At 40.9% G+C, this 25,700-nt stretch overlaps 1 protein-coding gene, 3 non-coding genes and 2 pseudogenes across 4 annotated transcripts in view; 5 read left to right on the forward strand and 1 right to left on the reverse strand.

Moving 5' to 3' along the window:
• Window positions 1-25,700, forward strand: part of TEX14 (testis expressed 14, intercellular bridge forming factor) — a 93,509-nt gene that overhangs the window by 17,733 nt on the left and 50,076 nt on the right. The window contains exon 2 of the mRNA XM_032498396.1: window positions 2,580-2,716. Coding sequence (XP_032354287.1) covers window positions 2,581-2,716 — 136 coding nt within the window. The 5' untranslated portion in view covers window position 2,580. The remainder of the gene's footprint in view (window positions 1-2,579; window positions 2,717-25,700) is intronic.
• On the forward strand, window positions 9,878-10,093 carry LOC116656927. The gene has a single exon (XR_004311932.1). It is a non-coding gene; the product is annotated as a small nucleolar RNA U3 (small nucleolar RNA).
• On the forward strand, window positions 14,519-14,734 carry LOC116656928. Its single transcript, XR_004311933.1, has one exon. It is a non-coding gene; the product is annotated as a small nucleolar RNA U3 (small nucleolar RNA).
• Window positions 16,229-16,379, forward strand: LOC116656931 (annotated as a pseudogene).
• On the forward strand, window positions 20,241-20,453 carry LOC116656930. Its single transcript, XR_004311935.1, has one exon. It is a non-coding gene; the product is annotated as a small nucleolar RNA U3 (small nucleolar RNA).
• Window positions 21,673-23,146, reverse strand: LOC102515769 (annotated as a pseudogene).

Consider the following 25,700-nt stretch of genomic DNA (forward strand, 5'->3'; position numbering starts at 1 on the left):
TTTAGTGTTCTGCTTTGTGAAGTCATCTGTCTCATTGTGATGTGTTGTATTATGTGATTTGGGCTAGAAAAGTTGTTTCTTGTTTACCTGGGTAATACTGGTTAGTGAATGTCTATTCCAGTTGTAGGATGCTCCGTTAGAGGGAAAAGGGGTCAAAATTATAGTAGTGGAATGTGATTGTAGCTGAAACTTAGTGAACTACAAGTTTAAGTAGTTGCAGGAGCTAGCTTGTTCAAAAACAAAAAACCTTAGTAATGTTCAGAAACTTGGGGAGCATTTTAAGGCCCAGTACTCCCCAGATGGTAATAAAAAAAAAAAGAAAGAATAACATGCGATGGTGACTGAAAAAGAAAAAGGATGTAAGATTAGAAATACTCATGAATATCACAAATTACACTCATATTTATAGCGGCATTATTAACAGTAGCCAAAGATGAGGTCAACCTGTGTCCATTAATGGCATGAATGGATAAACAAAATGACGTCTATATACACAATGGAAAATTATTCAGCCTTAAAAATGAAGAAATTCTGACATATGGTACAATATGGGTGAACTTTGAGGACGTAGTGAAATATGTAAGTCACAGAAGACTAAGAAGTTAAAACACAAGTTATTAGCACTTTCCACACTTTATCAGTGGATAAATTAAGAAAGTGTTACTCGCACATTACTATATATAAAATAAACAACAAGGACTTACTGTATATCACAGGGAACTATATTCAATTTCTTGTAACAACATATAATGGAAAAGAATCTAAGGGGGAGGGTAGAGCACATACTTAGCATGCATAAGGTCCTGGGTTCAATCCCCAGTGCCTCCTCTAAGAATAAATAAATAATAAATAAACCTAATTACCTCCCCCCATCAAAAAAATTAAAAGAATCTGAAAGGATAAACTATGTATGTATGTATATGTATAACTGAATCACTTTGCTGTACACCTGAAACTAACATTGTAAGTCAACCACACTTCAATAAAATTTTTTCTTAAATAATTAATTTTTTTTAAAGTGTTACTTCTCAGAACCTAAATGCTTCTTGGCTGGTGAAGATCCACCGAATGTGATAGCCTTTGTGGTGTTTCTTTCACTTCACCTCATATCACATCCTATCTGTCTCTCCATGGAACACTCAATTATGACCCTGATATAGATCCTTGTTGAGTCATGCAGCTGGGGCTTCCTCTCATATCCACTGACTGTGGAGCACCAGCATGGTGCCACTTGTCTGCCCTAGACCGAGTTTTGTGACGACAGTGATCCTGTTTTAGGTGTCTTACACAACACCTCATATTTGAGACACATGGTAGGGATACCACAGTCACTGGCGAGGTGTGGATGCCATATGTGGAAAGTTAAAATTTCTCTGTATGATTCTTACCATGCACAGTAACAACTGCAGAGAGAGCCTTGGTGCCAGGCAGAATTCTAAGTGCTTTACACATTTAATCTCTCAGCAACTCTGGTTATTATTACCCTCATTTATAGATAAGGAAATTTGCAGCGTCCGTGCAGCTCAGGATCTGAGGATGGGCGACGCGAGACTTAAGAAACAAAGAGACAAAGTAAAGAGCAAAGATGGGATCAGGGGACTCAAGATCTCGTGGATCTAGAGTGCCAAAAGCCTAGTCAACATCATATTTATTAGGAGTATACAGCTCAGTAAAAAATGCGATCAAAGAGGTGGGGCTTTAGATATTTCATATGATAAGCACTAAGTTCTGCTTGCTGGTTAACTGATTAATTTCAGGCCCATCCCTTCCAGGAACAATCACCCTCCTTGGGGTATGCAAAATTTCTGAGTCTATCCTGTCGTTGCCTCTGGGACATCTCAAGATAGCAGATACTTCCCCTGTGTTCAACAGCAAGCTTTCATGCCAGAATGAAGTTCTGTTAATGAATGATCTGGCTTTCCAAGACCGTCCATTGTTTCCTTTGTGCCCTTATGGTCAATGTCAGGATTGCTCACCACAAATTTCATCTACTGTGTAAAACATTTAAACAAAGCAAGCATGTGCATTTTAAGCAATTAAGTGTGAATACAATATTTTAAGCTCATGGAAATTTATGAGTGGCTTCTTTTCTAGCTGCTTGTTGTCCAGCAACTTGTTTCCCAGCAGAAATTGAGGCCCACCAAGGTTAAATAATTTCTCCGAGGTCACACAGTTAGGGAAGTGATGGAGTCAGGACCAGAATTTCAGAGTCTGAACTATGAACCCAACCCACATAACTGTCTACATTCCTACATAAATGTGTTTGTATACTAAACTTTCATAGTTAATACTATTCTAATTATTTTAATGATACAACAAACATGTATATTTCTAATTTTACTTCCTGGTAGTCATCGCTTTTTCACTCTCAGAAATTGATGATAAATATACTGAGTTCTTCAGTTTCAACAGTAACATTGAGAATAAACTAATCTTGCAGAATTTCAGTAACTGTTCCCCTAATCCTGTTCATTATAAATGAAAGTAGACAAGAAGTGAAAGAAATGTGAAAGAATCTAAATTGCTTCCTTGCATTTCTGATTCAGTGAGAATAAGTATGTTGCTTTCTTTTGAAACAGGATGTCTCGGGCCGTTCATCTTCCACTTCCGTGTCCCGTTCAGCTTGGTTCGTTAAGAAATGACTCTTTGGAAGCACAACTTCATGAGTATGTCAAACAGGGGAACTATGTGAAAGTGAAGAAGATTCTTAAGAAAGGTAGGCACTGTATTGAAATGGCAGATGCAACTTGATTCACATCACTGGATACCATTGGAAGGAAAATCAGGTACATTATAAAACTGAGTTCTTAGGGAAATCGAAAGTTAAATTTAGAGCTGAGATGTTCTCTGCCAGTGAAGTCATATTGCTCAGTAGAGGTCTTAAATCACTGGAGGCTGTTGTGTCTTGTTTGTACTGAGGAACCATAAGGTCTTCCAACTGTTAGGCTCCTAAAGGCTTCTCCTCAGGCCCCAGCCACCCACCTTGAATTCTGCCTGATTCCCTTTTCTCCTTCAAATCTGTTGTATCCACTGAGTCTTCCAAGGCCTGTGGTGGAGTGAGAAGGCCCGTCTTCATAGCTCTCCTCTTTCCTGCTCCTTAGAGGCACTTGGTGCTTTTGGTTTCCGGGTTGTTTTTTTGTTTAACTTTTTTTTTTGCTGTAGACTAGAGGCATCTCAGCCTGTAGGGCAGACAGAAATAACAAACATAGCTCAGGCAATCTTCAACAGAACAGACACACACACAAAATACACAACAACTGATGGTATTAACCCCTGATCTAGAGATCCAGACCTGCTTTTTCCAGAGTAACCAGAAGTCCTGTTAGATTCCCCCTCTTCCTTCCTAGTATAGAAGGGGAGACTTATTAAGCTTCTCTCAGCTGGGTTGGAACAGTCAGGGTGACCTGATTTCTCATCAGTGTTTCTCCATTTGCCTCAACATATTCCTGAGGACTTCTGGAAAGGTAACATCAGTTCCTGTAGGATCCAACCACTCCACAAAATACTTCTCTCAAGAAATTCTGAAATGTTGCCGTGTACCACCCCTGGAATCTATAGATGAAGCAGCTGATGGTGAACTCACTAATTTATTTGAAAGGTCTTGTTTTTTTCCCCCCTCAAAATTTTGCAGTTTATTTCTTAACACATCTTCATGTATTTTAGTATAAAAATTGATATTCAATAGAAGTATGCTGTGATTTCTAGTGTCTGTCTATCCAGTGTGAAAAGCAGAAATTTAGAATGTTTATTTTCTCTTAACATCTCCTGAACATTCTGCATCTTCAGATTCTTTTTTTGACCCTTTTTTTTTCAGGCAGAGTTAGTATATAATACTATATAAGTTTCAGGTGTACAACATAGTGACTCACAAGTTTTAAAAGTTATACTCCGTTTATGATTATTGTAAACTATTGGCTATGTTCCCTGTGTTGTACAATATATCCCTGTGGCTTATTTATTTTATATGTAGTAGGTCATATCTCTTAATCCCCTACCCCTATTCTGTCCCTCCCCCACACCCCTGTTGCCACTGGTAACTACTAGTTTGTTCTCTATATGTGTGAGCCTGCTTCTCTTTTCTCAGATTCACTAGTTTGTTTTATTTTTAGATTCCACATATACGTGGTATCAAACGGTACTTGTCTTTCTTTGTCTGACTTAATGCATCTTCAGATACTTGACATTAAGTTAGAGCAGGGGGTAGGATTGGCAGGTATAACTGGATATGAAGCAGGATTTCATATATTATATATGAAGCTGCACAGTGAAGAACAGGAGGAGATAAATGCCCTCACAGTCTACAGCAGGGCTTCTTAGGAGATGGCCAAAACGATCTTTGGAACTTCAACTCCATCACCCTCCTCAGGCCTGTCTAAGAGCAGGTGAGACAGTGATGGGGTAGTGGTGGGAGTGTCAGTGGAAAAGATTCTTAAAAGGCACTTACAGGAATAGGATGCTGAGGCTTTCCCCTCCTTCCCAGCCTCAAGCCAAGTTAAGAGGCCTCTCAGGTAAACCTCATGGAGAGGATTGTGGTGCTTGCAAGCAGGAGAGTTGGGAGCCTATGTGGCAGCCTGCTGAACAGGAGAACCATGTCAGCCCACCCCAGCTGCCACCAAGGAGGCATGAATAGAACCTGGCATGTTATGTGGAATTTAGGGGTCAGGAGGACCACCATCTGCCTTCTACCTGGAGCAGTCCTTGATGTCTGGATGAGCACGAGAGACCAGCAGTTGGAGTAGCTATACTTCCACCAGCTGTGGGGCAGGTGGAGTCTACGGAAGGTAGCTGAGCTGTCTAAAGGGACCGCACCTATGAAGGAAGGAAGAATCCCAACAGAGAGCCTAGAGCTGTAGCAAGAAGTCAGCAGGAGAGGGCAGGGGCCTGCATTAGGGTGGTGTGCAGAAGAGTTAGACCCACTAACCCCTCCCACAGAAGAGCAGGCATTAGGACAAAGCCCAAAGCTACAAAGAGCATCAGCTTAGGACAAAGACCTTTGCCCCTTGGCTCTCCCCCTACTCTACTCTGGAGTTGTCAGAAACAGCCTTGAGATCAGAGGAGTGGAAGAGCAGGGGAGAGGTTTTGATTTTAAAAGGACTGGACAGTTAATTACCCGAAAATAAGACTGCTTTGAATACCACAAAGTGACTGAAAGAGTATGGAATCTGCCTGAGGGAAAGAGAGAGCCAGCTGACAGAGTAAACTTGAGGGAGGTGGAAGGAGAAAAACTTTCCTGACTGTATCCTACTTAGTTCAGCCCACTCAAGACCAGACACTATAGATTATATGAGTTCTACAACCCAAAAGATGAGTTCCAGAAGCTCAGCCCAGACTTTATTCTTTTTTTCATTATATATATATTGGTTGAACCTTGGGGTTAGAGTAGCCAAGGAAAGACGTGTGGCCCTGCCTTCCAGGAGTATAATCAGTCGTGGAAACAGACATGCGTTAGTAATTGAAGTCCTGAGAAGGGCAAGAGGCAAAAGGAGCACACCAGGTACATCTCAGCCTCCTTGACTAGGAGGTAAACAAGAGGAAATTCTTAGAGAAAATGATATTTAGGCCAGGCCCTTAAAGAAGAAAAGTTGAGGTGGAAGAAGTAAAAGATAAACGTTAGAGACAAGGGAAGATGAAAGGGATACAAAGGCCTTGAGGATAGAAAAGTGTGTGGATGACTTGAGTTGGAGAAAAAGGCAATGTGGTGGGAGAGAATGGTGTGGGGTGAAGCTGGCAAGGTAAGCTGCAGCTGGACCCGGCCTCATGCGCTGTTGGAAGGATTTTGGTAAAAGGTGCATCCATATTTAGGATTGTTATGTCTTCCTAGTAAATTGACCCTACTATCATTATGAGATGTCTCTATCTCTGGTAATACTGTCTTGAAGTCTACTTTATCTGATGTTCATATAGCCATTTTAGGCTCCTTATGCTTACTGTTTCAAGGAATATCTTTAGAGTTAAGATATGTTTTCTGTAGAGAGCATAGAGTTGGGACTTGCATCTTAAAATCTATTCTGATCCTCTCTGCCTTTTATTTGTTTAGTCTATTAACATTTAAGGTAATTATTGATATAGGGGTAATGTTAGCGTTAACATTTTATTATATTATTTGCTTTTTGTTTGTCCTGTTTTTTTCTCTTCCCTCTTTTCTGCCTTCTTTTGATTTCATTAAATACTTTTTAGAATTCAGTTTTAATGTAGCTATTGGCTCTTTAGCTGTACTTCACTGCGTTATTTTTTTGGTGGCCGTTCCAGTGACTGCAATATACGTCTTAAATTTTTTGTTCTCCTTAGAGTTAATAGTATATCATGTCACATAAAATATACAACTATACAGGCTCAGTTCTCTCCTTCCCCTATCCTTTATATTAAAGATGCTGTAAGTATTACATCTGTTTAAGTTATGAATCCTGCAATACAATTTTATAGTTTTTACTTTAAAGAGAATATATTTTAAACAAACTAAGAGGAAAAACTAGTTTTTTATATTTAGCTACATATTTACTATTTCTGGTGCTCTTTGTTCTTTCCAAAAGGCCTGAGTTTCCTTCTTCAGCCTAAAGAATTTCCTTTAACATTTCTGGTACTGCGGGTCTTCTGGTAACAGATTTTCTTAGTTTTCTAAACATGTCTTTGTTTCACTGTGATTCTTGAAGGATATTGTCACTAGATATAAAACTCTAGGTTGAATGTTTTTTCACTTCAGCCACTGTCTTTTGGCCTCTATAGTTTCTGATAAGAAACCAAGCGTCATTTGAACCATTGTTCACCAGTGTGCAGTGGATTGTTTTCCTCTGGTCTCCTTCAAGAGTTTCTCTTTATTTTTGGCTACCAGTGGTTTGAAGACTTTGATGTGCCTAGGTGTGGTTTTCCATGTATTTATCCTGCCTGGGGTATGCTGATCTTCTTGTATATGGAAATTAATATCTTTTACCAAATTTGGGGACTTTTCCACCATTATTTATTCACATACTCTTTCTGTTTTGTTATCTCCTTGCCTTCTGGAAATCCACTTACACTTATGTCAGACTTTTTGATACTGCCCCATAGCCCCCAAAGCTCTGTTGATTTTCTTTTTCAATCTTTAATCACTGTGTCCTTCTGATGGGATAATTTCTCTTGATCTTTTGTCAAGTTTGTGACTCTTCCTCTGTCATCTCTAATCTGGTCTTAACTTATGCAGGTTCAATGATTGCTAGAATGACTCACAGAACTCAAAACATTTTTCTTACTATTACTGGTTTATTACAGAGAACACAATTCAGCAACAGTCAAATGAAAGAGATACATGGGTAAGGCATGGTGTGTGTGGGGTGCTGGGAGCTTCCATGCCCTCTTCTGGTACCACCCTCCCAGCACTTCTATATGTTTACCAACCCAGAAGCTCTCCAAGCCCTATCAGTTAGGGGTTTTTATGGAAATTTCATAATTTAGGCATGATTGATTAAATCTTTGGCCATTGGTGATTGATCTCAATCTCCAGCCCCTCTCTTCTGCCGAGGTGGGGCAGGGTTTGAGCTGAATGAAGATGGCAGAGCTGAAAGTCCCAATCCTCTAATCATGAGTTAGTCTTGGTCTCTGGTGACCAGCCCCCATCCTGAAGCTATCTAGGAACCCCTCAGCCAGAAGTTCTGTCAAGAGCATACCAAAGACACTTATTCATATCACTCAGGAAATTCCAAGGGTTTTAGGACCTCTTGTGCCAGGTACCTGGGAATAGACGTCTATTTCTAAATGGTTGCCCTGGCTGCAGAAGGCTATGAGGTATGTGAGGAGATGGAGGGAAGAGTAGGGTGACTTCTTTCGGTTTTGAGCAAGTGGGTTGACTGTGGTATCATTGAAGAGGAAAAGGTCTAGGAAAAATAGGTTTGGAAGTTATTGAAAGTCAGTTTCGGTAGGGTGAGTTTGAGACACCTGTGATTCAGCTAAATGAAGTGTCAAAGAGAAGCTGGATATATGAGGCAGCAGCTCAGAGGAGGTCTGAGTGCACATCCATGTTTTGAAATCAAGGATGATCAAGAGAAGAGGGCCAAGAACACTGCTGGCAGGGACGTCACTCTCTTACAAAGAGGCTGCCTTTGTTGGGGCAGGAGTGGAGAAAAAAGGAGGGGAAAACCAAGTGATTTCCAACAGTTAACGTCAGTTTCTGGAGTGAGGGAAAGAACAAACATTCATTGATTCATCATTTATTCAGTTAGTCTGCATTTACTCGGTGGGCAAGGGGCTGGAAATACAATGTAAATATGATTTCATTTCTGTTTTTAGAGCCTCACAGTTGAGTAGGGGGAGATAATGTGCTTAGACCACAGAGAGCTATGTAGAAGCACATTCAAGGATAATTAGGGACACAAAGCACATAGTGGTCACTGTGAGCTGGGAAGGTCAGAGAAGGCATCCAGAAGAGATGACATGAACTGAGTCTTTGAATGTGCTGGAGTGATAATCAGACCCATATGCAGTTGGAGAATCTGCTCCTAGGAGGCGAAAGGATGGCATGGATGGTGAGGGGTCCCCAGAAAGGTTGGAGGAAGACAGAATGGAAAAGTCTTAGATTCAGAAGGGCTCAGATCAGAGACGAGGGCCCTTGGGTGAAAGGGAGTGGAAATCACCTTCTAGCTTCAAGACATAAGCAACTGCTCTGACACCAAGGAGATGTGTCCCAGACCTGGCCAGATTGCCCCAACACTGTCCCTTTCTCTGAAGGAATTGAATTCAGAGCGTTTGGCTATCTCCAAGGAGGTTGTATTCGAAGTGGTTAGATGAGATGACCCTGATGGTCACGTTGGTCACCTTAACTACAATGCAGTAAAAAACAAACAAACAAAAAATGTGTTTGGTTCAGAAAACCATGTGGACGTCCACGTGGCGCTGTGCTTTCTGGCAGGCTGGAAGACGTGGGGGCAGAAGCACTTTAACCACAGGAAGTGACTAAAAAGTCATACACCATCATATATAAAGCGTGTTCTTTAGGAGAAGCTGGGACTAACTTTTGCCACAAGCGAAGGCTTCCTCTTGAGATTTGGAAGCCAGGCAGATCAGTCATTCAAGACTGAACCTTGAAGGATAGTGTATTTAGTGCTTTCTTAGAGAAAGGACTTTGATTGGAGCCTCGACCTCTGGAGACAGGCAGTTTAGCTTCCAGAAAGAACCCGGACTTGATTTAGTGCCAGAGGTACCTAGGTACCTACCCTGTGTGGTGCCCTCAGCTGTGTGACAGATACTGTAGCCAGCATCCGTAAGAATGGGGGCACAGTCACCCCCTTCTCCTTCAGGTGTTTAGAGGATGAAGGGAGACAGCGGGTTAAGATGCCTATCACGGAGAAGGCACTCACAGACCACCATGGTTACGTCTGTCGTTACGCGAGATCAGAAGTGTACACCAGTTCTTTGTCTGTCTGTCTGTCTGTCTGTCTGTCTGTCTGTCTGTCTTTTCTCCTTCTCCCCCCACGTCTCTCCTTCAGGCCAAGGCAACGTGGTCTCTCCAAGTAGGCATATTCCTGTAGCAGGCGAGAGGCAGTCCACACGGACGAGTGTGGGGAACAGCGTTTCCGTAGCCTGCGGAGGGGCGAGGCGACCCCACCTGGACCCAGGTGGCGCCGGGCGCGGTGGGCGGGGTAATAGGAGTCTTGTGTAGGAGTCCGATGCGCGCGGCGTGTGATTGGCTGCTAGGAAGCCATATGTTAATGAGGCCTGTTGCTGCTTTTGAAGTCTTTCTGGAAGATTTACGGGCGAAAGTGGTGCTTGAACTCTGGCATTTCACCGAATACTTATAAGATACAAAGTAAAAAATGTTCCCGGGACGACGAGTGACGTGACAGAATGTCGCCATCAGTGTAAAGTGCGCGGCTGCCACGGAGCCGTCAGAGGCTTCGCGGTCAAGGTCAAGACTATACTTTCAGGGATCATTTCTATAGTTTGTTACTAGAGAAGTTTCTCTGAACGTGTAGAGCACCCGAAACCACGAGGAGGAGGTGCAGCGTTCTCTCCTGAGCGTGAAGCTGGTTGTTGGTGTCGCTTGTGTGATCGCCACTTGCCGTTGATGATCGTTCTTCTCTTCCTTTTGGGGAGAGTAAGAGGGGGAGAACGCCGTCTGAGTGGTCTCGTTTATAATCTTGTTTCAACGAAACAGTAGGAGCTCTTGATTTAGTATATCAAAGTTATTTTTTTTTTCTACGTGCTTTGTGGTCAATGTTTTTTTTTTTTAGTCAGTTGTTGGGTCTCCTACGTTAATCCTAGAACTTCGCTGGGTTTAACTCATATCGTTTAATTATTTTGTATTGCTGTGGGATATTTACTTCACTGTGGGGTTTTTTTTTTTTTTTTTTTTTTTTTTTCTTTTTTAGTGCTTTTGGTTATGAATGTTTTACTTTCCAAGAGAGCTTTTCTTTTTCTTTTAAATTGAGTTTTATGATTGACACACTATCAGGTGTAGGCGTAATTATTCCATCCTTTTGTACGTATTGCAAAATGATCACAGTAAGTCTGGTGTAACCGTCACCCTATATAGTTATACAATTTTTTTTCTTATAACTACAGCTTTTAAGATTTATTACCAACTTTCAAATATGCAACACAGTGTTACTAGCTATAGTCTCCATGCTGTACATTACATCCCAATGACTTTTTTTTTATAACTGAAGTTTGTACTTTTTGACTTTCTTCACCCATCTTTCCCCCATCTCCACCCTCGCTCACACCTCTAGTGAACATGGGGGTGTATGTATCTTTTCAAGTTAGTATTTTTCATTTCTTTGGATAAATACCTAGACGTAGAATTACTGAAGCATTTGGTAGTTCAGCACCAATTTACGTTTACACCAGCAATGCACAAGGGTTCCCTTTTCTCCACATCGCCAAATGTCTTTTTGATAATAGCCATTCTAACAGATATGAGGTGATGTGATATCTTTGTGGTTTTGATTTGCATTTCCCTGATGATTAGTGATTTAGCATCTTTTCATGTGCCTGTTTGGCCATCTGTGTCCATTCTTTAGAAAAAAAAAAAAGTCTAATCAGATCCTTTGGCCATCTTTTTATTGGATTTTTCGGGTTGTTTTGTTTTGAGTAAAGGTAGATTTATTTAGAGAGATACATACTGCATAGAGTGTAAGGCAAGAGAAAGGCCATGAGGTGTGGGGAGGCCACGAGGTGTGAGGTTGCATGCTCAGGTTAGAGTAACCGTAGGTACACACTCCATAGACAGAGTGTGGGCCGTCTCCGAAGAGGAGAGAGCTAGAGAGGCGGCCTGGGTTTTGTTTTGTTTTGTTTTTTTGCTGTTCTGGTATATGAGTTCTTGATATATTGGATACTAATCCCTCATCAGATACATAATTTGCAAGTATTTTTTCCTATTCAGTCGGTTGCCTTTTCATTTCTTAATGGTTTCTTTTGCTCTGCAGAAGCTTTTTAGTGTGATGTAGTCCCACTTGATTATTTTTGCATTTTTGTTGCCTACGCTTTTCGTGTCAAATCCAAAAAAAATCATCACCAAGACCAGTTTCTAGGAGCTTACCATCTATGTGTTCTAGGAGTTTTATGATTTTAGGCCTTTCATTCAAGTTTTTAATCCACTTTGAGTTAATTTTTGTGTATGGTGTAAGATACTGGTCCAGTTTCATTCTTTGGCAAAGTCCAATCTTCCCAGTATCATTTATAGAAGAGACTTTACTTTCCCCATTGTATATTGTTGACTCCATTGTCTTAAATTAATTGACCAAAAATTCATGGGCTTATTTCTGGGCTCTCTGTTGTACTCCATTGATCTACATGTCTGTTTTCATGCCAGTACCATACTGTTTTTATTACTATAGCTTTGAAATATAGTTTGAAGTCAGGGAATGTTGTGCCTGCAGCTTTCTTTTCTTTCTCAAGATTGCTTTGACTCTGTGATCTTTTGTGGTTCCAGTAAAATTTTAGAATTTTGTTCTATTTCTGTGAAAAATGCCATTGGAATTTTGATGGATACTCCATTGAATCTTATATTGCTTTGGGTAGTATGGACATTTTGACAATAATAGTTGTTCCAATCTACGAGCACAGAATATCTTTCCATTTATTTCTGTCTTCTGCAGTTTCTTTAATCAGTGCCATAGTTTTCAGTATACAGGTGTTTCACCTCCTTGGTTAACATTTTCCTAGGTTTTTTTTTTTTTTTTTTTTTTTTTTTTTTAATTTCTGATGCAATTGTAAGTGGGATTATTTTCTTAATTTCTCTTTAGTTCGTGATTAGTGTATAGAAATGCAACAGATTGCTGTATATTGATACTGTATCCTGTAACTGTACTGAATTCATTTATTAGTTCTAACAGTTTTTTGGTGGAGTCTTTAGGATTTTCTGTATATAGTATCTTGTCATCTGGAAACAATGACAGTCTTACTTCTTCCTTTTCAATTTGGATGCCTTTTATTTCTTTTTCTTGCCTAACTGCTCTGGCTAGGACTTCCATTACTATATTGGATAAAAGTGGCAAAAGTGAGCATCCCTGTCTTGTTCCTAAGTATTTGCTCTTATCAGTTATACTTTTTCAGGGCATTCTATTCTTGAATTTTAGATTTTTTTTTTTTCCTGAGGTTGCTATACTTTTTGATATTTCCTTCTAGTTTCCCTCCTCCCTCCCACCCCTCTCCCTATTTGCTTATTTGCTCGCTCTCACTGAGGGCTTTCCTGAAGTTTAGGTTGATCCTGGCCTATGTTTTAAAGTAACCCACTAAAAGGGTGGTTGAAAGAAGCTGATTGAAAGTTTTGTGGGTATGAGTGGAGCTTTTCCTTTTTTGGGCTTTACTTTTTAATGTCCGGGTAGGGAAGATAACTCCTAAATATCGTAAGTAGGTGGGGTCTTTTTATTCTCCACAGGATAAGGGGCTAGAGATAACAAAGATAAATATGATCTGGTTCCAGCTTTTAAAAACTTCACAGTTGAGTAGGGGGAGATAATGTGCTTAGACCACAGAGAGCTATGTAGAAGCACATTCAAGGATAATTAGGGACACAAAGCACATAGTGGTCACTGTGAGCTGGGAAGGTCAGAGAAGGCATCCAGAAGAGATGACATGAACTGAGTCTTTGAATGTGCTGGAGTGATAATCAGACCCATATGCAGTTGGAGAATCTGCTCCTAGGAGGCGAAAGGATGGCATGGATGGTGAGGGGTCCCCAGAAAGGTTGGAGGAAGACAGAATGGAAAAGTCTTAGATTCAGAAGGGCTCAGATCAGAGACGAGGGCCCTTGGGTGAAAGGGAGTGGAAATCACCTTCTAGCTTCAAGACATAAGCAACTGCTCTGACACCAAGGAGATGTGTCCCAGACCTGGCCAGATTGCCCCAACACTGTCCCTTTCTCTGAAGGAATTGAATTCAGAGCGTTTGGCTATCTCCAAGGAGGTTGTATTCGAAGTGGTTAGATGAGATGACCCTGATGGTCACGTTGGTCACCTTAACTACAATGCAGTAAAAAACAAACAAACAAAAAATGTGTTTGGTTCAGAAAACCATGTGGACGTCCACGTGGCGCTGTGCTTTCTGGCAGGCTGGAAGACGTGGGGGCAGAAGCACTTTAACCACAGGAAGTGACTAAAAAGTCATACACCATCATATATAAAGCGTGTTCTTTAGGAGAAGCTGGGACTAACTTTTGCCACAAGCGAAGGCTTCCTCTTGAGATTTGGAAGCCAGGCAGATCAGTCATTCAAGACTGAACCTTGAAGGATAGTGTATTTAGTGCTTTCTTAGAGAAAGGACTTTGATTGGAGCCTCGACCTCTGGAGACAGGCAGTTTAGCTTCCAGAAAGAACCCGGACTTGATTTAGTGCCAGAGGTACCTAGGTACCTACCCTGTGTGGTGCCCTCAGCTGTGTGACAGATACTGTAGCCAGCATCCGTAAGAATGGGGGCACAGTCACCCCCTTCTCCTTCAGGTGTTTAGAGGATGAAGGGAGACAGCGGGTTAAGATGCCTATCACGGAGAAGGCACTCACAGACCACCATGGTTACGTCTGTCGTTACGCGAGATCAGAAGTGTACACCAGTTCTTTGTCTGTCTGTCTGTCTGTCTGTCTGTCTGTCTGTCTGTCTTTTCTCCTTCTCCCCCCACGTCTCTCCTTCAGGCCAAGGCAACGTGGTCTCTCCAAGTAGGCATATTCCTGTAGCAGGCGAGAGGCAGTCCACACGGACGAGTGTGGGGAACAGCGTTTCCGTAGCCTGCGGAGGGGCGAGGCGACCCCACCTGGACCCAGGTGGCGCCGGGCGCGGTGGGCGGGGTAATAGGAGTCTTGTGTAGGAGTCCGATGCGCGCGGCGTGTGATTGGCTGCTAGGAAGCCATATGTTAATGAGGCCTGTTGCTGCTTTTGAAGTCTTTCTGGAAGATTTACGGGCGAAAGTGGTGCTTGAACTCTGGCATTTCACCGAATACTTATAAGATACAAAGTAAAAAATGTTCCCGGGACGACGAGTGACGTGACAGAATGTCGCCATCAGTGTAAAGTGCGCGGCTGCCACGGAGCCGTCAGAGGCTTCGCGGTCAAGGTCAAGACTATACTTTCAGGGATCATTTCTATAGTTTGTTACTAGAGAAGTTTCTCTGAACGTGTAGAGCACCCGAAACCACGAGGAGGAGGTGCAGCGTTCTCTCCTGAGCGTGAAGCTGGTTGTTGGTGTCGCTTGTGTGATCGCCACTTGCCGTTGATGATCGTTCTTCTCTTCCTTTTGGGGAGAGTAAGAGGGGGAGAACGCCGTCTGAGTGGTCTCGTTTGTACTTTTGTTTTAGCGATAGTAGATGGTTTTTTTTTTTTCTCATGTTTTTCGTTTCGGTTCTGTACCTGTAGTTATACTAGGGAAAAAATACTTTATGTCGTGGTGTGGTAATCAATCGCAGTTTAGCTTTTTTATTTTTCGTTTGTTCGCATGATGCTTTTTTACTGCAGTTTTTAAGTAGCACGTGAAAGATCTTTGAAACCCGTGTATTTCAGGGTTTTTTTGTTTGTTTTTGTTTCTTAATTTTATAAGAGTAAATATTGCACCTTTTGAGTTACTTTGGCATCTCCTGTGTTTTATCGTACATCTTGTTAATTAGGTTATTCATGTTTTTAAAATGGAGATTCTTGGGGTTGAATGCAGGACTTCATGTGTGCTCGGCATACCCTCCACCACTAAAATAATATTTTGTATTTAACATAATGTAATATATTGTATTATTTGACTTTGCCAGTTTTGGGTTATGAATATTTTATATTTCGAGAGTATGTATTTCTAAATTTCTATTTTCTCCATCTCAGGGTTATTTCCAAGATTAAGCAGGGTGGGTGATCCATGTAAAGGATTTAGTAGATGACTTGGAGCATATTAAAGTACTGTGGAAGTCGTAGCCTTTATCTTTAAAATTTTTTTTAATGAAGAAGAGAAACCATGTTGAAGTCATGTGTTTTGTTGGTAGAGGTTGGGGTGTGTAACCTTTCATGGTCACCTAGTATGTTATTTTTTTTTTAATAATATAAGGTCTAAATAGACTTGATATTTAAAATTAAATGTGATACATGTAAAGTTTTTAAAAATTTCAGTCCAGAAAGGTACCAAATTACCACTAAAAACAGAACCCCTCCAACTTCCTGCTGGCCAAAAATCCCAAAATGCCACAAAAGTACAGTTTTGGTTACTTTATTACTAATTTGTTAAAATATGGAGAGAATTGTTTTTCAAAATAATACTCTCCATTCCCCCATTTAAGATTGGCCCAGGTCCATTATTTTGGAAAAAATAATTACCCAGGTGAACCCAATATTCAGTCCACACTCAACGTGAGTAAGCAGCAGAGGATCTCAAAGTTAAAAGGGTCAAATCAAAATTAAGGATCTTGGAATGTTAAAAATTAAAAAATAAAATAATCTCACCCACAGGGGCTGCATGTCGTATTTAAGATTAGAAAACTTATTTGACGCATCCGAGCACACCTTTGTCTTAGAGTAGTCCGGGCAGTGTTGGTTTGGTAGTGTTTTTAGAAACAGAAAGGCAAGCACTTCTGACTGGCTGTTTGTCCTTAATAGGTTAATTAAGAACTTGAAGTCTTAGTTTCTTAAAAAGCAAACGAACTCTTGAGTATTCAGAATTTTTTTTAAGTTGTATGTGAAACGGTAGTTTGAAAATAATTTATATGAGATTTTTGAATGAGAGGAATGTGGAATAATGTCACTGTCAGCAGAAAGTGTGCAGCTGCCACTGACCCAGCAGAGGTTGCAGTCAGTCAAGGCTCTACTTTTAGGGGGTTATTTCTTTAGTTTGTTACTAGAGCAGTTTCTCTGTTGGTGTAGAGCACCTTAAAGCACGAGGACTCATGGCATTCTCTTCTAAGCTGCTTCTCCTTCTCTGGAGGAGTGGGAGGGAGGGTACCTGAGTGGCTTCTGCTTATATTACTGTCACAGACCGTAGATGTTGTGGGTTATATCCTGGCCAGATTATTGTATAAGCTGTAATTTTTCTTTGCAGTGAGGAAGAATTTGTCTGAGGCAATTTGGCATTTGTTTTCTGATTGGGTTTATGGGTGACATGATTTGAGCTTTTTCACACATCGGTGTTCAGGGCAGCTCAAGGGTATTGAAACAAAATTAGCATCCCTTTCTCCCTCTCCTTTCTGTCAGTCAAGTCACTCTCCCCACACCTACGTAGATATCCCTATCTTTCCTCCATGGTGGTTTCTTTCTCTATCTCAGTCCTAGCTAAGGAAATAGAGTGTAGGCCTAGGGCTTATAGGACTTCAGCAGAAGGAGGAATGAAAGAAGGCAGAGTTTGGCCAAAGCATTGTGGACAGAAAGCTAAGGGTAGTGGGCAGCTACTGAAGGAGGGTTACTTCATCAGCTGTGCATTTTAAGGTCATTCTAAATGCTCTGTGACGATTATGTTTGTGGGCAGGGGTGATGTGGCAAGTGTAAGGACCAGTTAGTTACTTACTGTATTCAGCTACCCAGGAGAAGACGATTGCGATGATAGAGAAAGACCAGATCTGAAAGATATTTAAGTGGTAAAATTGATAGGACTTGGGGATTGATTTGTCAATGAAAATTCAATTAACTATCAAAAAGAAAAAAAGGAAATCTTACTCGAGCCAGACTGAGGATTTAACCCAAGAAGCAGATTCTCATAAAACTGTTAGAAGTTGAAGGTACAGTCATATACATTTTTGAGACAAAGGATTGTACTTCAAAATGACATACTGATATTATACATAAAGTTCACCAAAGAACAGGTAGTCCAGGTAAAAATAAGCTTGTACAAAGTGAGCAGCAAGTAAGTCACCATGACCCCCTAAAGAGTTGAGAAAGAACGATACTCTTTTAAGAAGTTACATTGCCAGTATCAGAAGAAAGGAAAAGAAAATTGATCTTTACAGTTGAGCAAGCACTCGCATCTTTGAGGTGCTCTGGTTAATATGTAATGCAGATGCACACTCCATGTTAGGGAGGGAGGAGGCCCAAACACAAAGAGAGAATTTTATGTTTATATTTTTTTGTTGTCTTGCATTAAAATATACATTTTATTTCATCAGATTCAATGTAGGTGTGAGTGAGAGGAACTGTCAAGGATAATTGTCAGGTCTTATGGCTTGAACAAATGATTAGACCATGATACCATATGTTAAATGGGGAAAGTGGAGGGGAAAATGAATTAGGTAGGGTAATGGAGCAGGAAGTGATGGTAGAGTTCAGTTTAGGGAACATTTAAGGGAGGTTTTTTTTTGAGCGGGTGAATAGCAAAGGAGTTAGAACTCCCACAGCAAACCAAGAAGGAGCAGCCAGAGAGGTAGGAGGGAAACCACATGAGCTTGCTTGATGGAAGCCAAGTGGGACACAATGAAGTGTGTGGAAAGCAGACGAGAGACTAAGATGAAGATAGAAAAGTATCCATTGGTCCTGTGTGGAAACAGAAACTGGTTAGGGATGGACTGATCAGTGGAATGATGTGAAGTTTTGCCACTTGGTGGAAAGACTCCCAGAAGAAAAACTCAGGCTGTGAGGGAGAGTATATGGGGTACGTGTGCATTCAGCTAGGGGAAGGGGGCAAGATGTGGGATGCATTTAGGGTTTAACTAGGATGGGAGAGCAAGTCTGAGTGCAGTTGGAAGGACTGAGGAGAGTAGGAGAAACTGAGCTACGGGAGAGAGCAGCTCTCAGCTGGCAAGAGGCCTTTGAGTCGGCCAGAGAAAGTGGAAAGTTCAGATGTAGGTGGGTTCGTCTGTGTAATGAGATCATGTTAAGGGCTTTTCAAGTGATGGCTTCTAGTTCTTTGCCAAATTTGAGAAAGGATCATTGCTGAGGAAGGTAGGTGAGGAGGGATAGGAGGCTTGAGAATAAAGAAGGAATGAACTAATCATCCCAGGGAGCAGGTGAGGAAAAGACACCTCCTGAGAGTGTGTGATCCCAGGATCACAGTTAATTTCTCTTTCTTCCACTCTAACCATGTACTATATAGTTTCTCCTTGATTTTCTCCTGCTGTATCCATAGTGGCCAGGCTTTCACTGTGAGCCCTAAATTAGTTCTTGGTCCTCTTTAAAAGGTTGGGAATCATGAGAGAAGGAGTACATACTCTGGAATTGACTCCTTGGTCTGTTATTTACTAGCTGTGGGTTCCTGGGAAGTTCCTTAACCCCAGTCTGTCCCCATGTAAAATAGACAGATGTAGTACTAATAGCATCAAAACACCGGGTTGTTATAAGAGTTAAAATTAGATAAAGCAAGTATAGTAGTTGAATACTCCCTTACCCCACTGAGAAAAAGCCCCTCCTTTAGATGAGAAATCCGTCTCTTGCTAGTCTTCCCTGCACAGCACCATCCATTGAGTTATTCCAGGCACAAAACATGTCAACCTTTGAAACAAACCTCTTCCCCTGACACCCCACCCCCTGAGCAAGTCCACCAGTGAGTCCAATCAGCTCAACTTCCAGAACAGCCCAAGTTTTTCCTCCCTTCTTGCTGTGCTCAAATGCAAGCTGCCATGATCTCTCCTTGCAGCGGTTCAGAACTGGTCTCCAGAGCTTCAAACCTCTCAGTGGCTTCCCTTCCCACTTAAAATCCAGACTCCCCAGGCCTTGGCCATGCCTAGAAAATCCTCAGTTATCTGACATCATCTGCCTGCACCTTCCCTCTCCCTTATACCCTGTGTTCTCTAGCTGTCTTCAAATTGCTTGCTCCCTTCTTTGGGTCTTGGCATTAGTTGTTTTCTCTGCTTAAATGCAACCTTTAAAGAGAGGACTTCCCTGAGCACTCATATCTAAAGTAGCCGCCGTGTCCCTCTCTATTTCAGCACTTTAAGTCCTCTGCATGCCTCATCATCTGATCCTCTTGGGTATCTATTGTCATCTCTCTACCTCACTAGAATGTAAGCTTTTTGTGAGAGTAGGGACCTTTACTCACCACTGTGCCTCTGTTTGCCCAGTACCTAGAATAATCTTTAGCACATAAAAAATCGGGATAATCGTTAAGGTGACACCCACTATGCTCTACTACGCTCTACAGACCTCAGGCAAGTTACCTAATCTTTCTGTGCCTAAATTCCATAAAACTGGGATGATTATAATTGTATTTATCTCATAGAATAGCACTTAGAATGATGACTGGTGCCTGGCAAGTTCACAATAAATAGTAGCTAGTATAGTTATGGTTGGCACTTAGGTATTTGTTGAGGGAAGAAATGATGCCAAATCCACCTACCCGCTCCATCTTAAAAATTCAGAAAGGGTGAACAACCATATGGTACAAAAACCAAAAGGTTCTGTTTTCCAGTGCTGGTTCTCTGCCACCCAGTCCCCCTTCCTGCCACAGTCCTGGTGACCTCTTACCAGAGTTTTGAAGTCGAACTTTTAGGACAGCCTTGAATTAGAATGGCTAAGATTTACTGATCATTAGAATCAGCTAGATTCTCACTTAGCAAAGGCAAAGACCCACCCTTTCCTTTATAGCTTTCAAGGGGCGAGGTCGCCATACCAGAACTGTGGAGTGCATGCCTCCCGGGCTTTAAAGACGCAGATTGTCATTGGCTGTCATTCAGTATTATGTTAATTAAGTGTGACTGCTTTAAAAGTTGTTAAATTACATTTCCAGTTAAAATGTTAAAATGAGTTGGGAAGTGATAGCATTTGAAAGATTGTATTTTCAAAAGCTCTTTCTATTTTTTCTAGTAGAACTAGAAGTGGGGAAATTATCTTGCCATCAGTGAAAAGTGCGTGGCTGCCACAGAGCAATCAGAGGCCTCGAAGATAAAGTCAAGACTATACTTTCAGGGATCATTTCTATAGTTTGTTACTAGAGAAGCTTCTTTGAACGTGTAGAGCACCCATAGACCATGAGAAGGTGTCGTGTTCTCTCCTGAGCCTGAAGTTGGTTCTTGGTGTTGCTTAGGGTGACTGCCATTTGCCATTGATGACTGTTCTTCTTTTCTTTTGGAAGAGTAAGAGGGAGAGGACACTATCTGAGTGGTTTTTGGTTTTTACCTAGTTTAATGGGAGGAAGATCTTCGAAAAGTGATGTATTTTTCTGCGAGGGTTCTTAGTGGTTTTAAGCTAATAATGTGTTGTGTTTACCTCTGGTATGTGGGTTTTTCAAAGATGTGTGTTTGAATAACTTTTTGATTTTGAGTGTAGGACTTCTATGGTGTTGCCATCTCAACCCTGGTGTTAGGCATTGAATATGTCTCTGTAAATAAATTCATGTCTGGGCTTTGAAGTGTCTTACTATAAGCAATAGGGTAGTAAGAGTTACCCAGAAAATGGGCTTGAAGTAGCTTTAGACATAAATTTTGGTATGTCCTTAGTTAAAATAGTGTATACTTTTCCCCCTCAGTGCTGTTTTTCTTGTTTTAATTATGTTACTTCAGCTAAAGATAATTTTAAGTCAGCCTTTTTAGTCTGTTGCACTGACACTTTTTTCATTTGCTTAATCTAAACTGTATTGTTATTTGAACTTCACCTTAAAGTTATTCCAGAATAATGAGATGCTTTTCCTGACATCTGCTTTAGGAAGTTACTCTGGTTTTGCACTGGAGCCCTTCACACATCAAACTTGTCATTGCACAGTAGGCTAGAAAAATCAGCAAAATCTCCTAATTCTACCAACTATTATGTGATATCGTTCACTTTAGGAAAAAGCAGGCTTCATTTCCTGTTGGAGGTGGTAATGCTTTTGAAAACTGCCATTATTACACAGCATATGTTCCACTAATTTTTTTTTTTTTTTACTTTTAGGGTTTCACTGTAACTTTGGGAAATTAGTGGTAAAACATGGTTTAAAAAATATATGTGGCTGCACTTAAATTCACATAAAAATAGCATTTTTATAACCATATAGAAATTTAAACCTTTCACGCAGATTAACAAAATGTACCACAAGAAAAACTAAATATCGGATTTAACAAAAGCAATGCTTTTGAAAGTGAAATGATGAAAAATTTTGTTCAAATTTTTTACAAAGGTGGCCTCTGAGTCAATTTACCACACTAGGGGAACAAAGGTGTTAAAGTACAGCTGTGCTCAACTGAGCCACTTATTATGGCATAGCACTTGAAATCAATTTTTCAAGATTTAAAACCATTTTAGGAGACAAGACCCTGAGTGTTTTACAGCAAGAGGTGCTTTTCCTTCCCTAGTCAAAGCTTAATTAAAAGATTGACTATACAGAGGTTTTGTTTCCTCACTATATCTTTAGTTTAAAATACTATTGTCATTGTAACATGGTCTGTATCTTGTCTGATCTGGATGATCTGGTCCAGGAAGTAGGGTTTGAGAAGGTGGACCCTGCATTCATGGAGGAGGAGGTGGCCCCCTTGGTGCAGGCCATATACCAGGACTCATTCCTCCTGGTTGTGGAGGGCTCAGAGTTCCTTGATCTTCAGTGAACTGGGTAGAGAGTTAGGATTATACTGGTGAGGAGGGGGTACAGTTATACATGGATCACCATGTTGAGGTGGGGGAGGTTCAGGAGGAGGATGATTCATATAAGGTGGCATCTGGCCAATAATATGCCCAGGGGGAGGGGTTTTTGGTGGCAGAGCAGGGGTCATTGGTGGAGGTGAAGCTTGGCTATAAACCAGGTGAGGAGTACCTGCAGGCTGGGGAGGATATGGTATTGGATGGCTTATTGGTGATGGAGGAGGTGGGGGTGGTACATAGTGTTCCTGTGGAGGTGTAATATGATGAAGGTGTGATACCACTGGTTGACCCCGATACTCAGGATGATGGTGAGCAGGTGCTTGGGCAGGAGGTCGTGGCTCTTTAGCACCTGAATTTGAGTCATCCTGAATAAGGACAATTATTAAATTGCTGTGTTTTCTTGTTGAAATATGAAAGGTTTCCTGACTGATCAAAGGAGGTGGAGCCATGAACAATTCTGCTGGAGGAGCATGAATATCCTCAATGTGGCTGATTATAGTGTTCGTGTGGCACGTGTTGCAAAGGAGGTGGTGGCATCATGAGGTGATGGCATCATGATTGGCAGAATATGGTTCATGTGGTGCTTGTCTGGCGGCATTATAAACCGATCCGGGATTTCAGCTGGTGGGGCAATAGGAGGATGAACATTCTCAAGTGAAGCACGGGTAACAGGTTTTCCAGCTCTCGTATGGCGGTGGTTGATATGAGCCTGTAAGTCTCTCTGAGACAAATACATTCTCTTGCACCCTTTCACAATGCTACCCATGAAGAGAGAACCGCGTGTACATTGCTCAGTTCACTGCATGGGATCACTACAGCCTGGACACATCTTACCTCTTTCTTTCATGTAAAATAGCACAGTCATAGCAAAAAAACATGCTTGCATGGAATCATTCGCCCATAGATTTTAATAGGCAATCCACATTTGTCACAGAAATGAACTGGTGTATCATCCTTTTCACCTAAGATGTTTATCTGAAAGTCCCAAAAAAGGTGTCTAGGAAATTTTTGCTGGTTTCCAAATACTTCTCCCTCTTTACAGTTCTTCATTATAATTAAATCCTTCTTCATCACCAGGTGGAGCCTTTACAGGCATTCTGTTTATATTCCTTGGAGTTCGAGTTGAAGCTTTGGCTTTGTTCCTTTGTTTGGAGATGAGCTTTATTAGGAATTCAGGAACATCGAGACCACACCACTGATCCAGAACTGTATTAGTGCCTTGTAACTCATTGTCAGTGTCATCCATGATTCCCACTTACTCAGTTCTCATACCAGTTTTCCCCTTGTAGTTTCACTTGGTCACTTAACCTGGTCCCTGTTCTTAAAATTTTGATTATCACTTTTCTCTTATTCTCACTTTTCCACCTGAGTTCATGGCTTTAAGAACCTACTGGAAACCCCTTTTTTCTCAGGCTTCCTTGGGTGATCTTTTAAAAGCATTTTTTTCCTATTAAAAATGTTTTTATTACAAAAAAATAGGTTATTTTAACCAGTGGAGTCAAAGATATATATTTTCTAAAGTTGCTTTGATGAACGTGGTATCATACTGAGGCAGATAACCCCATAAAAAGACCCGCAGGACTCCCAGGAAAGGCCACAACTTTCCTGCCAGGACCATCCGGTTCCCTGGCCCAGATCTATCTCACTTTTTGCGTCTGAAACAGCTTACTTACCCCTGAAATTCTATTGGTTCCCTGAGCTCACTCCTGATTGGTTATTTCCTTCACTCCTGATTGGTTCATTTCCCTAACTTCTGATTAGTCCATTTGTAGTACTTCATTGGAATTGAGCTCACTCCTGATTGGTTATTTCTCTCCCTCCTGATTGGGCCATTTCTACAAAGCTTGTTCCTAATTAGTCAACTTTTGTTATACCTCATTTGCAAATGATGTTGCAAAGTGTGAACTGGCAGCCTATAAAAGCTGGTGTAAAGCTACAGCTGGGGTTTAGAGCTTGGAGTGTTAACTCTTCGGGACCTGCTGGTGTAATAAACCTTCTGAGTTCTCCAGATTTTGGGTTGGTCTCTCACTAGGATCCAGGTTGCTGTCACAGCGAAGCTGTAACACATTTTCCCGCAGCAGTACTATATAGATCCTGCTGCTTGCTTTTCTTGGGCTTTTTTTTTTTTTTTTTTTGAAATTCACGTGTTTCAAGAAACATGAACAGACAAGGAAGCCATTAGAAATCAGTCTGTGCCATATCAGCAGAGATTTAGAGACCTCTATGCTGTTTTTTCTTCTTAATGCTTAAACAAAATAGTGGATAATTTGATACTATAAGTTTCTAATTATTCATTCGGTTGTTCATTCAACAAGTATGGTGCAGAGGGAATTTATACAGGAGCAAAGGAGCATACAAATAGCAAGCAGTTTAGTGTGTGTGTTCCTGAAGTGTGTGGTATGTATGTGAGACTTTAGGAAGTAAAGACTGGAAGGCAGATTGGATCAGACTATATGGTGCCATAAATCCCATGTGAAAGAGCTTCTACTACACATAGCAAAACATGGGGCACCACTGAATGCTGCATTAGTTGAAACCCATATCACTTGGGCAAAATGGATTATTTTTTAAGCTTAAATCCTTCTACTGGTTATAAGAATGTTGGGGTTTTAATTTTTAATATTTATAAAGTAGTTATTTGCTAAACTCTGTTAGATACTTCAATTCCATCATTTTAGCTACACCACTCATTGATTGAACTCTCTAATGTTGCCTGCCTGCTTGGATTCTTGCTTTTCCCATTTAACAGTATATCCTGTCTATCTGTAACCCAATTAATACAGATCTAATTCATTTTAATAACTTTATTATTTTATTATCTGTATGTACCATAATTTATTCAGCTGTGCTCCTACTGATGGATATTAGTATTTTCTTTTTTGAAGTTTGTATCACCAGAAACAAAGCTTTGATAAAATACTTTGTAATGTATGTTTACATAATGTTTTTAATATTCAAAGTGGGATTTCTGGGTCAAATTTTTAAGATACTGCCATCTTGCTTTCCAAAAGCATTATACCCAGTCACACTCCCAACTGTATTTATAGGAAAGTGTCTGTTTTCCAACATCTGAATTTTTTTTCTCGTTTTTCAGTTTTTTTTCAAGGATAAACGAAAAGTTTCTCTTTTCCACTATTTCATTTCATGTTGTATTGGTTTATTGAATACTCCAGACTAGGGTGAAATAGCCATCCTTTCTAAACTTCCTGGCAGAGAGAACAGCTTGTGTGAAGGAACATGATGAGTATGGGGAACTGTTAAGTGGTTCAGGATGGCTGGAGTGAGGGGGAATGTGGCTGGAAAGGTGAGTGAGGGCCAGACCATGCTGGACCTTGTAAATGAGAATTCTGTCTTTAGTCCAAGAGCTGGAAAGCTGCTAAAGCTTTACGCAGGGGAATGATGTCCTGCTTATTTAAACACATTTTTTTTCCTCACAAGTTTCACGTAAATAAAAAATTAGTTTTGAAAAAAAAATCCCAAACAATATTTACACGTTTGGTATTCTGGTCATAGTATAAAGGGCGCGCTTTGCAAATGTCATCGTTTTTGGCTTTTGGGTCATTGCTCTCACCTTCCACTTTTGTCTTCGTTTTTCTCGGCCTCGCGCCAACCGCCAGTCTAAGTGGGGACGCGTCCTGACGCTGCGGCGCACTTTGCAGTCGTCAGCGTTTCACGTAAACCTGACGCTGCGGAACTGCCGCGCGAAGCGGGGCGGGGTTGGAGTTATGTGGCGTGTGATTGTGATTGGCTGTTTAACAACAGTATGTTAATTAATGTGATAATTTGAAGTGTCTTCTGAA

The sequence above is a fragment of the Camelus ferus genome, chromosome 16 (genome assembly GCF_009834535.1).
Source record: "Camelus ferus isolate YT-003-E chromosome 16, BCGSAC_Cfer_1.0, whole genome shotgun sequence".
Lineage (NCBI taxonomy): Eukaryota > Metazoa > Chordata > Mammalia > Artiodactyla > Camelidae > Camelus > Camelus ferus.